Here is a 15,124-nt window from a genome sequence, read left to right as displayed (position 1 = left end):
GAGAACATGGCAAAAAATTTTAACAAATGTTTGCAGGAAAAAGATGGAACCAAAAGATCCAACAATCACCATATCCTACAGAAAGGTGCAATGAAAATTAAAACCAATCAGGACAACGCTTCCAACAAACAGCTGCCTTTTGGAAGAATAAAATGGTCCTTTTATGTATCTTACTACAATGATTCTTGAAAAAAATAGTCCTAAGCAGTGCAACACTTCTTGATCTCTGCTTGGCATGACACAATAGACCAAGATAAGCCTTCAGTCAGTTGCCACAAATTATGCTCAGTTTCAATTATGAGCGCGTATACTACACTCCCATGGTAAGAAGACCTACTTGGGAGGATATTTTAATCTCAAATTTTGGGAACCACTTAAGAATCACTAGATGATTATTCTCAAAAGGAAAAAATTGAAATTTGAGTTTTCTAACACTTAGATCTCACCATCTAAAAGTTGGATACTCGCTATTCAATCTCGAGACATTATTTTTTTAAGGGCATAGAGGGTGAAATTAGGAGGTTAATCTATATATTGAAGAGGTTACTTCCCCAAAATTTGGGATCTTAAAATTAATTCTAGGTGGGGTTTTACCCCAGGAAGTAAATGGACATTATATTCCTGTGGGAGTGTAATATCATTTGGCTTCAATTATTAACAAATATGCCAGTGTCTGCAAATAAATCCCGATAGCTTGAATGTGTGTATTGCTAGCAAATCAGTTATTCGTTTGGAAGAAAGGAGATTCATGTTGAGTCAGAATAAACAAAAAGGGTCATTAATTTAGAATGCATAATGTGACTGGTTAAATAAATAGTATCTCAACAACATCTCTGACATATACAGGACTCATCAAGCCTTTCACATCAAAGTATTCAGCTCATTATTATTAATGAAAAGGAGTTGATTGGAAGAAGTCTGCCCATGAGATAGCCAGTTGACTACTGCCATATTGATCTACTCATTGTAAATGTTGCAAGGCACATCATTATAATTGAAGTCAATAACTTGAGAAGAGATTCTCTACGACTACCTTTCTGTAATGTAACAGGTTACAAGATCCTCCCAATATTTGGCTTCCAAAATAATTAGAAAAAGATATCGATGTTTTGATATCTAATAAGCGAAATTCATCACCTATCCTTGATCTTTAGGGCATCGATTTTACCTAGACGAATACTTTCACTAAGATCCAAAGACAAGATGCTCTAAGCTCCGAGAAGAAGGCAAATCTCTCTCTCTCTCTCTCTCTCTCTCTCTCTCTCTCACACACACACACACACACACACACACACACACACTCTTCTTAGATCCAGAAACAAGAAATATTGTTAAGATGATTAAAGAAACTAGGCATAAATAAAATAATTGCTTCATGGTTTGCTATCATAAGAGGGATTGGAACATGGTGGCATTCATTTCCAACAGAGAGATATCGACATCTATCTGTTATCCAAAATTGTCTAAATGCTTTTATGGGGCTTTCAAGGAATGTATTCATCTGCATATAAACCCATATGCGAATAGCTGTTTCTAAAATGTCGCCCAGCAACATCTCAGTAGCTGAGCTGAGAACAACAGTTATTACTAACAAGATAGAAAACTACTAAGACAACTATAATAAATAACTTCACAACCAGCACACTTGATCAAAACAAAAAAGCAAAAACAGGAGATAACACAAATATGCAAGACACTAAACAGTAGTGTAAACAAGTCAATGAAGTTCATCATGAGAAAAGAGCTTTCTCTATAGTGCACAATGTTACACACAAGAATCGATAACAAACACGGCATTAAGAAATCCAAATAGTTTTATGTTAGGACCTCAACATAGCCTTTAGAACAATACTACATCATTAACTTACCATTTAGCCACTCATCTTCCATACGAGGAGGCAGTGCGTCTCGCAAAATTTCTACTGCAGATGGACGATCAGATGGACTAGGGGACATTAAACGCTGCAATAAGGAGAACTGTTCTGGATATTTGGCAACCCAGTCAGTAGGTGGCGTCCCCTTATGTTTCAGATCCGAAAGAATGACATTTCTTTCCATGGCCGTAGAGAAGGGATGCCAAAGCTCAAAGAATACAACTCCTAAGCTATACATATCTACCTGTATATTGAAAAAAAAAAAATTTAAAAAATCAGGTGGCCATCTAACAATGGTGGAACCATTCCAGTTATCAGAAATAAATTGATATAATCGCCTCTTATAACATGAATTGGAAAGCAACAAATGAAATAACCAATCCTGCACAGAATCACAATATACTGACTCTTATCATTTGCAGGTTCTAAAAGATGGGTAAATTCGTAAAAATGATTTCCCATATCAGCTTTATGACTAATTTAAGCCCAAGATGAGAACTTGCATGACCACTCACTCGAAAATCTTTCAGTCAACCCAACAGGAGCAAACCATCATTTTTATTTAAACAGCAGTGTTGATTTCTATATTATAATCTCCCTTCCTCTCCTCTCTCTCTCTCCCTCTCTCTCTCTCTCTCTCTCTCTCTCTCTCTCTCTCTCTCTCACACACACACACACACACACACACACACACACACACACACACACACACACACACACATGCACACACACACACACATAGGAGTTGGACTTTCAAACTTTACCATTAGGATGGTGTATCATAGAATATCCCTGTATAGATAAAGAAAGGGGTCAACCCACTGTTTTTTACCTCAGCCAACTGTTGGTGGCCAAATCAATGTGAAGCTGTATTACCACCCATGTTTTGAAGAATAAAAAAACAGTCGATGGATAATTAAAAAAAGTGAGTGGCCAAAACTCCCCCAAAATAAATATCAACATAGATAGATAGACACAGAGATGTGTATATATATGCATGTATACATTTACACATCGGTATCTATGCATCGGTATATTCATATGTATATATTTCTGCATGCAAATGCATGAGTGTGTACATGGGTTTATATAGGTAAGAATGTAACTCTTTTGCATGTTTATAATCAGAGATGTATGATGTAATGATTCACATATTAACATATAAAGACACATTAAAATACACACAAGGACATCTTCATGTGCTCACTATAAATAATGATGGTCATCTAGAGTTCATGTTTGTTATTTTAGATTCATAAAAATTATTTTACATTTATATTTAATAGCTTGTATGCCAGTTAATGTACAAGATGCATGGTAGTCTTTACCTTAGAAATTCTTTTATTTGTGTAAAGTGGAATGTGGAAAATATAAGCACATATTTTTAAACTGAAAAGAAAAGGATAAATGGAAACATTAACAAATCCATGCATTCATATATGACATGATAATTGTGAGTGATTCTAGCAACCTTTTCATTGATTTGAGGCCACCCCTGCTCAATTTCAGGTGCAGTATAGAAATATGTCCCCATTTGACCAGTTCCTTCAATTGAAAGTCCATTTTTCTCAGAAGGAAACAAAGGGTCAAGATCCGCCTGCTCCAGCTTGAGAAATTTGGCTAGATATCAATAAGATCATTAAAATGACTTAATGTTGGATTCCTTAGATACAATAGATGGACAAAGCTATTCTAATTATGATAATCTAATTATGATCACATAACAAACTTGGAAATTCATGATCTCCCAGCAAATACAATATGCAAAAGCTAAAGATATTAAAAAAAGGGATCAAAAGAGTTGGACTTTGAGAAGATCTCTATATAAAGCTGGTTACATTATACTATGAAACTATTAGCGTTTTGATGAGCAAGAAGTCATGCACCACTTAGTAAGCACAGGTGAATAGCCATCAATTTCCATGAGATTCAGAGTTCAGGAAACTTATCATAAGGCAGCACACAGATTTTTATAAGAAATGTATGTATGTATGTACATACATACATACATATATATGTATGTATGTATATAAGTGAGTAAGAATACACATATCTTGTATGTGTGAATGAATATATGTATGTATGCATGCATGTACATATCCACATAGGTTTTTTATTGATATGAAGGTGTTTGTTTCGTGTGCTTCTGACAAAATATAACCAATGAAGCATACATTTTATAACCCAACCAATATAGAAGGAAAAGAAGTAGAATAGAGCTTATAGAAATGCCGGAATAGAACAAGAAATAAAAGGGTGCAAAATTTTTTGGACATTTTAACATGATAGTATGGCCTCAGAAAGGTGGAGAAGGAAAGACTTAAGGATAGGTAACATAACAAAATATGCCATTAGGCAGAACCTAAAAACCTAAAATATACTGTAAATTATAATATTAAATAGCAATGATGCCTTAATAACTCGAAAGCATCATTAATCCTAATGGCTAGATGTATTCAAGATATTTGAAAATTTTATTGTGTCAACCCATCTCACACATAACATGAAGATGTTACTCGATGGTAATCTAGTTCTGCTAATACAACAATGGCAAGTTGGATGGCAAATTCACAATAGGAGAAACACATATTTCTGTTAGATGCTGAATATCAGATGCCTTTTCCAAATCAAATTGTCCCATAGACACTTAAAGTGGTAGAAATGCGAAAGTAGATTTTGCAATTAACAAACACCTGCAGAGAGAACTGGTGAGATAGCCCCAGTTTGGAATTTGGTGATTTGATGGACATATAATAAAAGTCAAATTTCTTCAAAGGTGCCGAACCATGGAGAACAAACTTACCTCCATCAGTTAAGACCTGATAAGATTAGAAGCCAACGATGGTCTCGGGTCTTAAAAAAAGATCCTCACCATAGGCAGTGGTTTATATTATTGACAGTTACAATGACTGCAAGGCTAAGTAACAAACGGACTTTTAAAAGATGACCATCCAAAATTGTCATAAAAAAATATGGAACATACTTCTCAACAAATTAACGTATTAAATAATCTCCTGCCAGTCCAACAGCTAGCCAGGAACATGTAAACCAAGTAAACATATTTTTTTACTCCAAATTAGCACAAGAGGTCAATATAATGAATATGCCAAATCATAAATATTAAGATCTACTAAAATTTATAGTTTCACACTGCATTGAAGGCGTGATTGAATAGACTAGCTCAAGCTAAAGAACTATGGATTTGATATAAAGTGGCCATATGGCCATGTGATAGATCCATTATCTAATAAAGTGACTTCCATGAGCTTGGACTCAATTCTGCAACTCGAGCTTCACATTGAGATGTGGCCCCTTGTGATCATTCAAATAACAAGAAAAAAAAAAAAGCTTTAGGGCCTAATTATCGTACTCACAATCTATTCCTTAAAACCCCTGAGTTGACAACATCTAACAACTGATGGGCACACAAACACGTGCGCGCATGTGCACACACACGGGCGAAAATGATAATGTGATCCTGAAGGACCAATTATTGATTTGGTCATGCCGATCAAACACCTAGTTATGGGTATTGGACCCCATAAATCTCAAATAAATATATAACTCTCTATACATATATAACGCTCTATTACCATTTTTAAAAAAAATAACTCAAAAAGCATCCCCAAACATTATCCACTCCAAGACTAAATCTCGACCATCCATTTTGATGGATGTCAGATCTGGGAAATTTTGAGACCAACTCCTATTTTTTACTTTCTTTAAGTGATCTTTAGAATGCTTGAAAGATGTTTCGAAAAAAAATCAGCTTACAATACACACCAAACTAAGGTTCTAACTGTGGGACCCGATCTAAAGTTTGAAGCAAGGGGAACTTGGATATCCAGTCGCTTACTGGTGAGGCAATATGATCAAGATGCAGAACTGCATTTAATGTTCTCATCTGGTAAATAAAAAGTGAAGAAAGAAAAGTGAAGGGACGAAGGTCTATGACAATTGTGTACAATCAAAGAGAAATAAACAAACAACAGAGTGTCTTCTTATACTAGAAAACATAAAAGGAGTTCACAAGTGCAGCAATAATGCACCATCATCTTACAGTATGACTACTATGCTATGCCAAACACAGCCAAATGCTCCATACTTAAATGAAAAAATTATACTGTAATAACTATATTTTGGTAAAGTGAGAATAAGCCTACCAAGGCCAAAATCCCCAATTTTTATATCATTGCGAGTATCAAAGAAAATGTTGCTGGGTGTCAAATCACGATGGATGATGCCTTGCCCATGTATGTGTGCCAAGCCTTCTACAATTTGACGGAACATGTGCCAAGTTGACTCTTTGTCAAAAAGACCATTATAAGAATCAAAGACCTGGCGTAGAGTTCTTAAAGAAAGAAACAAGAGGGAAAAAGAAAAAGAATAGACACGATCACCATGGTTAGTAAATTTCCAGATTTCAAAATATGAATGCTTAAATAAAACAAAGAATAATGACATGACCAGGATTCAAAGAGGTGCTGCCGCCCAAACTTAGCAATACAATGTATCTAATAGTGCAGACCAATTCGAACCTAATCAAAACCATTTTTAAACTTGCAACATGTGTTCTCCTTTTTCTTATTTTTATCCTTTCTAAAATAGAAAACTAAATAAAACCTCTAGAAAAGAAAAGTTAGGTATAAGCTTATAATAAATAGGCAAAATACATATGAATTTTACACATACATATTGCATATACATGTATACTGCTAAAGTTATTTAGTATGGTACGCACATACATGTATACAACATACTACAGAGCACAACATAATATGCATAAAGTCAAAAATAAGACAGCAAAATACACCTAACTGAACAAAGAGATAGTGTATGTAAGCATCAAAAAGCATGATTTTAAGAAATATCCAAATAGATCAGATAGTAGATATTCGCAATGTCATATTAATTACAAAAGTTTTAGAAGTGTACATGAGTCCAATGATAGGGATACTAATTGTGTCTACTCCCAAAATAAAATAAATAAATGTTTCATGTTTACACAATAATTCTAGACCATAACTATTTGAAAATCTCAATTATGAACAAGAAAAACTTCCCATTGCAAAGTGTACACCTTTTTAATGGGAAACAGTTTTGCCACTGTTTAGCTAAATTTCATAGTGACATTTTTATCATTTTGCCAGACACAATGATGAGTTACCACACAAGCAGAAGTTGACATTCAACACTTAAGGACATACCATGTATGTAAAGATCTGTTATGGCTCTCTACAGCCAAAAGTCAACCCTTGCTCTGTATAATCATTTCAACAATGCCCTAACCGATTACAGAATGCACACCTATCCGTATTTTTGGACGACACATAGGACAGGCAATATCTTGGAGTACAATTAGGTTCACAATATTACATGGTAAGGCATATATGAGTGATACTAAGCTCCTGATAATTTAACATAGGATCTGCTGACAATTTCCATTCTTCACAAGTTCATAATGATGAGGAGATGATTATGATCTAAACCATCTAAACAATTATTCCACAGCTAAAACAAACCAATCGGAAAAAAATAAATTTATAATAGGCAAAAAGAAAACAATGTATCGTCATGAAATACATATCTAGTGCAAGACAATTCATACCTAGGGCAGTACTCCATTTGTATATATAAATAAGTGGATTCTAGTTTGTCTATTGGTTCCATAACATTAGTCGAGTCTGTTATCTGAAAACTGCTACTTGAGCACCCTATAGTCATGGAACCCCTGGTAATTTCGCCCAAATAACTACCAATCCCTGTCTCAAACCAAGCCTGCATTTCAAGAAGCCATCATCATTAAACAAAACAAAGAAAATGGAATTTTTAAAGAATTACATAAGGGCGAGAAAAAGATAATAATCATGACAATTAATAAAATTAAGGGAAAATGACCTACTCCCCCCTCCCTGAAACTTATGGCTCATGTAGACCCCCTGTCTACCTAAAATACATAGTCCCCCTCCCCACCTTTTCTGCATACATCATTTACAAAAACTACCATTTAGTTTTCAAGAATTTTAAAGATGTCCAAATTGAAAAGAGAACCTAAACGCGCTCTCCCTTAGCATGGGTCTCTCTCCACTCTTCCCATGGATGTGCCTTCTTCACCCCACCAAAGAGAGTAAATGAAACAAATTTTGAATGGAGAACTTTTTGCTCATTGAAGGAGCCACGGAAAGCAAATCATGATGTGGGCCATGAGACTCTTCCATGTTCTGCTGAATCAATGGTTTGGTTTGATAACACTTCCATTGGGCTATCATGGACTTGGGATGGCTTTGTGGCTTTTGAGCTAGAGAGAGAAGAAGTAAAATAAACCCTAATACTTGCTGAAACCAGTATAGAAATTAGGAAGAGATATGTGGCACTCCTCAAATATGTCTGATTGAGGCTGACTGTTACAGCATCCACCATACTGGATGATGGTCAAATAAAAAAACATAAGCCCAACTCGGCTAATAGAGGTTTAAAACACTAAAGCTGGAGAGAGAAACTCTTATGTTGAATTCAACCCAAACTCTCTTGCTTTCTCTCTATTATATCTCTTGCTCCCACTCTAGCTCTACAGAGGCTGAGAAGCCATACTGCAAGCCGTTTGTGGCACTCTTTTCGGATACTCAAAATATTGAGTGAGACAGAGCCGTGTTAAGGGTAGAGGGAGAGAAGGGGTTGCAAATAATGGCAAAGCAAGTGGGAACGGTGGAGAGAGAAAGACAATTTGGGGAAGGTGGAGAGAAGATCCGAGGGAAGGGTGGAGAGAAAAAATAATTTCGGAAGAGTGGAGAATGAGAGCCACGGGAAGGGTGGTCAGGGCGAGCCAGGGATGGGTAAAGATGCAGCACTTGGTTTTTGTCATTTGGATTAAAAAGAAAGTGGTAGGCCTAACCGTCCTAACTTTTGAGGTTGGAGGGAATCTGTTGGATTTACGTAGATCCAGGGGTTTACGTGAACCACTTTTTGCAGGAAGGGGGGAGCAGGTAACTTTCCCTAAAATTAATCAGCATACATAGCATCTGGATTGGATTTTTCCATGAATGCTAACTTATGACCTTCAAAATTGAATGTATCATAGTACATGAATACTTCATTATGAAACATAACATCTAAAGTTTTGTGCAAGTTAGATGACCGCAAGCTATTGGTTAATTATGAGATGACAAGCTAATAGCAATCATTTCCTTTTTTTCATAATCAAGTATTCAAGCCAATAAACTAGCCTGGAAAAAAGAGATACATTACTTTAGTTACCACGCTTAAATAAGCAAAGCTGAAGGGATGGAAAAGGAAACCATTCACCATCAGAGTATTATGTTTGCATCAATAACTAATGAGCACATATCAAACCATCAATAGTAGAGAGAAAGAAATCCATTATAAAAACAAGGGAGAAAATTAAGGAAAAAAATAATATAAAGAAAAGTAAAATGGAAAAGAAAGGTGTGACAGAAACTGCCCTCTATTTGAGCCTGCAAGGAAGGCCACCCAGAAAGCTGCGAGATTTAGCACTCTCTAGCTCAGCAAGGGAGTCCACCCCAAAAGAAAGGTCTCTTCACGAGCCCAAATATTTCAATGCCTTCTCTTTGTTTTCTTTATAATAAATTTGTATACTTCTAGAGAATACTTTAAGCACCTAATTTGACAAAAATGATCCTCATGAAACATCCTAGTGCTTCAACAGACTGAACCCCAGACAATCATATATGACAAAATCACCCTAGTGTCTCCAGAACAATAAAAGGCACAAATGCCCCTTAAATCTCAACAAATCTAAAAGACTAAATTGACTATAATTTCAATGTTCCCAAAAAAGTAAAACTAAAGAAATACTAATTGGATCACAATGTTCTATACATAGTCATCGAGAGGGAAAGGAAGTCAATGTATTATACATGGTCATCGAAAGGGAAAGGAAGTCAATGTATTATACATAGCCATCAAGAGGGAAAGGAAATCCTACAAGATGACCAGTCTAATAGGAAAACTATAAAAAATAAACCAAGAAAACACTAATCAATCCATTTTGAAATAGACCAATCAGGTTGAGACTTCAAAATTGGAACACAGACACCAAGAACACTTGTCCATCATAGGGGTGGCAACGGGTTGGGTCCGGTATGGGTTGACCCGGACCCGGACCTGATCTGACTAAGTTTTACCCAGATCCCAACCCAACCTGGACGTGGATCAGGTCCAAGACATTGGACCTGGACTTGGGTCTAGAAATTAATAAAAAGTAAAAATTTAATTTATATACTGTATAGTATCTACAATATAGTTCTTTATATATTTTATACAGGGTCAGGTTGGGTCGGCTTGACCCGGACCCGGACCATGACCCAGACCCAGGTCAGCAGGTCAACTCGATCTGATTGCCACCCATATTCCAACAAGAACCAGATGGAATGGTTCATCAACAATAGATAATAAGCCATGGAAGCTAATATTCTGTTATACCTTCTGAAATGAAAAATTGATGAACATTAAGTTTTAATGAAACAAAAGTTAAGTGTCACTACAAGTGCCAGGATGAAGATGGCAATTTCGTTCCTTTACCAAAGGAAAAATCCAATATAATTAAGGAAGCATTTTTATCATGGATAAAAATAAATAACAATACCACCAAAGAGCATTTCATATCCCGAATAATTAAGTCAAACAAAATTACCAGAATATCTACTTTCCTACACCATATGTCAGTGGTGGAAACCATGGTTAGCAATATCTCAATGAGAGAAGAAGCATAACGACAATGTCCCTTCCAAGATTGCGTAAAATGTTTCAGTTTACAAATGCATAAGTAAAAGAATTAGGAGAAAGAACGTGTTAAACCTGATAGTACCGGACAACATGTTGATGCTGCAAACGTGATAGTGTTGCCACCTCCCTGAGCACCTTGCAAACATAGCTAGTATTAGTTTGACATGAACATAATTCATTGCGGTCAGTATAAATGTCGGGACAGATAAACAGCAGATGTAGGAAAGAAATCAGCATTTCAAATCAAGACATGGCACAAAAGCAGAACTTCAGAAAGAGAACAAGCTCAAAAGATGAAAATTTTTACGAGGAATAACATAAACGCTATATGATGTAGCCCTTTTGCTTGAAAGCCTTGAATCTACATAAACCTTCCTCCAAAGAGGGTAAAGGAAAGAAAAGACATCCAACTGATAGAAACACCATGGTACCTTGCAAAGAGAACTGGGCACACCCATCAATGTCATACATTGTACATGGGCATTAAGGATGCAGCTACTAATCAGGTCTGTCTGACCATATGGAGCACATTGAACAGTCACTTCCAATGTGGAAAACTTATTGATGATATTGCTTCGACTTATATGCTTTTTTTTATTAGCAGATAGGCAGATAGCTAAATACATAACAAATGCCATCAAATGATTCAACCACACCAGGAAAATTCTCCCTCATTGATATTCTCTACTCAAACATGAATCAAGTTTAAGGGTGTATCAGTCAATGACTTAAGACTATTATACCTTCTGTTTATTGCTCCTTAAAGGAGCTAGTCCGTTTGTTTTGTTGAGGAAGATTTTATTATATCTTGTAAGTTGGAGCTATTCCTTTCAGTTAATGAGGAATTTCCAACAAATTAACTTAAGCATTATACATTTACAAAAGCTGAGTGCACATGCTAAAAAAAAATTCTTTTAGGACCTAGTAATTGAGAAGTTCACGGGGTGGCTAGTCAGTTCCCCACTCTAATCTCATTAGGACCATTTTTGTAATATTTGGGTCAATTATATGTCCCTATTTCAGATTCCATCATAGATGACTTCATGTCAACAGGAACTGGTGCTTAAAAACTAGATAGAACTTAGAGTCAATTAGCGTCAATAGAGTATCGAAACCATAGTTGCTGGGATCTCCAACCTTGGTGCTGATCTCCGCTCAGGAATCTCACTCCAACATTGCAGGAGAGGGATCTCCAAGGGATCTTGAACCTTAAATTCAGGGATCTCGATTCCCACCTCAAAACCAAGATAACAACCAATTGACAATTTCCTTTATTTATAGCCAGCTAGTAATGCAACTACACTTTTCATATAGCTGAATAGCTTGTTGTTTATATATTACGTCATCCATGTATACATAGTCCTAGTCTATACATATTTTTTAAAGTTGGGAGCAAGATCGCCAAAAGGATTAAATCGAGATCCTTGGAGATCTCGATACCTAACATATGAATTTTAGGAATGGCGCTTCCACCGACAGGGATCTTCTAGCCTCTCATGATCCCTCACTCCCAATCCCTATCCCACTCCAAGTCCTGCTCCAGAGCCCAACAAGTGTGATTGAAATTATTGGAACAATCCAGTTAAGTGGGAATCATTTGCAAGTCTAAGTGCCTAAATGACTTCCTCCAAGATCACCAAGTTGATCCGCTCTTCCTTGGAAACATGCATATTTGTGTAGCCACTCAACATTCATTTGTAAGCAAATGGATAAGGCCTAAGTTGTTTTACCATCTTAGTTCATAAGAGGGAAACAAGAATTGGACAAAAGAGGCAATCAACAAAGCTAACTACACGAGTGAGAACCAAAACCCAAACAAGACAAATACCAAGGGCCTGTTTGATAATTAGAAGCTGGATATCCCCTGAGATATGGATGTTTTGGACTTCTAGAAGCCGGAAATCTTATCTATGGATCTAGTAAACATTCTGTTTGATAACCTGTCAGGAATTCCTAGAAGTTTGGAAGCATGTGTTTGATTGAACTTGGAATTCTAGAAACCTAGACATTTGGAAACTAGCTAGTTTTAACCATTTCATTAAAAATTTCATTGATAACAGGGTGATATTTGTAAGTAATGAAAATTTCAAAATCATAGCTCACCCAAACTAGGTCTAACAAATTGGACTGTATAGATCATGTAAGAGAAAAGTGTGGTTCTAGGTCACCACAAATTAGATGGTGGAGAGCATGTCTAATTATCTTTATTGTATTTCATTTTGCATATACTTCGGATAGAGCAAAAATTTTAGGCATGCATACTTCTTACTCTGTCTGTCTGTGGGTATGGCCCTTGATAGAGTAAATGACAAAACATGATTCGCATAGCCGAATGCAAATAGTTGGGATAAGGCTCGAATGCTGCTGATGATAATGATACTTCTCACACTTGTGCACATGAGGGGTATTTGGGTTATTTTATTTTGTTTGAATTAGTTTTTATGTTTTTAACAAATGAGCCCAAATAAGGTGCGCACACACTCCCAACTTTCATATCATCTGATATGGGGGTAACAAAAAAAAAAAGGATGAAGATAAGGCCATCCTTTTCAAAATCACCATATAGTTCACACTCACCTAAAAGGCCAACGATCTGGACCATCTAATCTTAATCGGACAGTTGAAAAGAATTTGAATTTTTTTATATGCATGGGAATGAGCTAAAATTAGAAGAGCATCAATTCTTCTAGACCTCACCCACCTCTAAAAAATATAAAATACATATTTTAAAAATAAAAAAACCAAAAAACCCCTGAAACTTTGAGGGGTTATTGGTCATCTTATTTTAGTCAAATTATTTGTTTTATATTTGTATACAGATGTGCCCCAATGAGGCATCCAAAATCTCCAAATTTCATTTAGACCAAAGTTTTAGAAAAATAAATAACAGAAAATATACAAGAAACAAATTAGGAAATGACACAGCAGTCCATCCCCCACTTCCAAACCTTGTCTTCGATGGGGGGGCATGGAAGCTGTGGTGTCTACTTTTTGAGGAAATTGGAAGTTCCAGACAGGCCTCCTGCTATAGCACTTCCAGCATCAAACATGGAAGCACTACTAAAAACTTTTCACCAAAAAATCAAATATGCCATAAAAGTTATAGATCACAAAATAATTGGTGAGGCACTAACATTGAGAAGCTACAAATATTACTTGCTAATGCTATATTTAGAACATACAAGAGACACAGAAAAACTCAACCATGTATGCCCAAAACCTGATCATATCAAAAGGAGATAAATGTACAAGTACAACTGTAAATTTATACCGGCTTCTTCCACAAGACCGCCAACTGTAGGCATAGAGACAATACAATTTCCCACCTTCTGGTGGGGGAAAACCTTCTCGATCAACCTCAAGAAATTGAACAAGCTTCTTACTTCAGAAACTTGTTTTCTGCTCCCCAAATCTCTACACCCGCCATGGGGGACCTTTCTTTCCTCTCGCTCCCCCCGAATAAAAAGCCATTTGTCTGGAAAGACCTTTCTCAAAACCTGAGATTCTGGCTGCCATTTCTTCCCTGGGCTCGGACAAATCCCTTGGCCCTGATGGGTACCCTATAACCGTTTTCAAATTCTTTTGGGAATCCTTTAGAGATGAATTTTTTGCTCTCTTTGAAGAATTTCACTTGAGGGGGATAATTCACTGTGCTATGAGCGCCACGTTCATCACTCTTATTCCTAAGATCAAAGGTGCGACCCAGCTTAAAGATTTTTGCCCCATTAGTCTGGTGAACTCTACCTACCAAATTATCTCCAAGGCCTTGGCCTCTCGGGTCAAAGAGGTCCTTCCTTTAGTCATTTCACCGACTCAAAGTGCTTTCATTAAAGATCGCCAGATACTGAATGGGGCCTTGTGGCTCATGAATGCATCCATTCCAGGCACTTGACCAAAGAACTTGGGATCATCGTTAAGCTTGATTGGGAGAAGGCGTATGATCACGTCGATTGGGATATTCTAGAAGAAACTCAATCTAGAATGGGTTTCGATAGTAGGTGGAGAGGATGGATGAGAGCGTGTTACTCTCCTCACTTTTCCATCCTTATCCCTAAAGGTTTCTTCCCCTCTTCTAGGGTTTTAAGACAAGGGGATCCCCTCTCCCCATTTCTCTTTGCCATCTCAACAGAAGTATTCAGTCAATCCATTTTCAGAATGTATGCAGCAGGTCGCATGCAAGGTTTCTTGGTGGGGATCCAAGGTCTATGGTGACTCACTCCAATACGCAGTTGACACCTTGGTTTTCTGTAATGCTACTCCCGAAGAGATTTACAATCTTTTATTGTTTCTCAGATGCTTCGAATTCACTACGGGATTCAAAGTTAATTTCGACAAATCCAAAATGATGGGGTTAGCGATGGACCCCATTACCCTCAGAAGCTTCGCTGATAGTTGTGGGTAGAAGATCTACCTTCCAAATATTTCGGATTACCTCTTTGCTTGGGCACACCAAAAAAGCAGTCGTGGTCTCACATTATCGACAAAGG

At 36.6% G+C, this 15,124-nt stretch overlaps 1 protein-coding gene across 8 annotated transcripts in view; it reads right to left on the bottom strand.

Moving 5' to 3' along the window:
• Positions 1–15,124, bottom strand: part of GCN2 (protein kinase family protein) — a 52,661-nt gene that overhangs the window by 20,944 nt on the left and 16,593 nt on the right. For 6 of the 8 annotated variants that reach the window (XM_020671944.2, XM_006852055.4, XM_020671945.2 and 3 more), the window contains 5 exons: positions 10,710–10,764; positions 7,483–7,652; positions 6,038–6,225; positions 3,346–3,494; positions 1,869–2,118 (listed from right to left, as the gene is read on the bottom strand). In XM_020671944.2, the coding sequence (XP_020527603.2) occupies positions 1,869–2,118; positions 3,346–3,494; positions 6,038–6,225; positions 7,483–7,652; positions 10,710–10,764 (812 nt within the window). Of the gene's footprint in view, positions 1–1,868; positions 2,119–3,345; positions 3,495–6,037; positions 6,226–7,482; positions 7,653–10,709; positions 10,773–15,124 lie in introns of all 8 variants that reach the window. The other 2 variants (XM_088869044.1, XM_088869045.1) reach the window with 1 other exon arrangement.

The sequence above is a fragment of the Amborella trichopoda genome, chromosome 6 (genome assembly GCF_054954075.1).
Source record: "Amborella trichopoda isolate Santa Cruz 75 chromosome 6, AtrichopodaSantaCruz75HAP2 v2.0, whole genome shotgun sequence".
Classification (NCBI taxonomy): Eukaryota; Viridiplantae; Streptophyta; class Magnoliopsida; order Amborellales; family Amborellaceae; genus Amborella; species Amborella trichopoda.
This window is presented reverse-complemented; position numbering and strand designations above follow the sequence as displayed.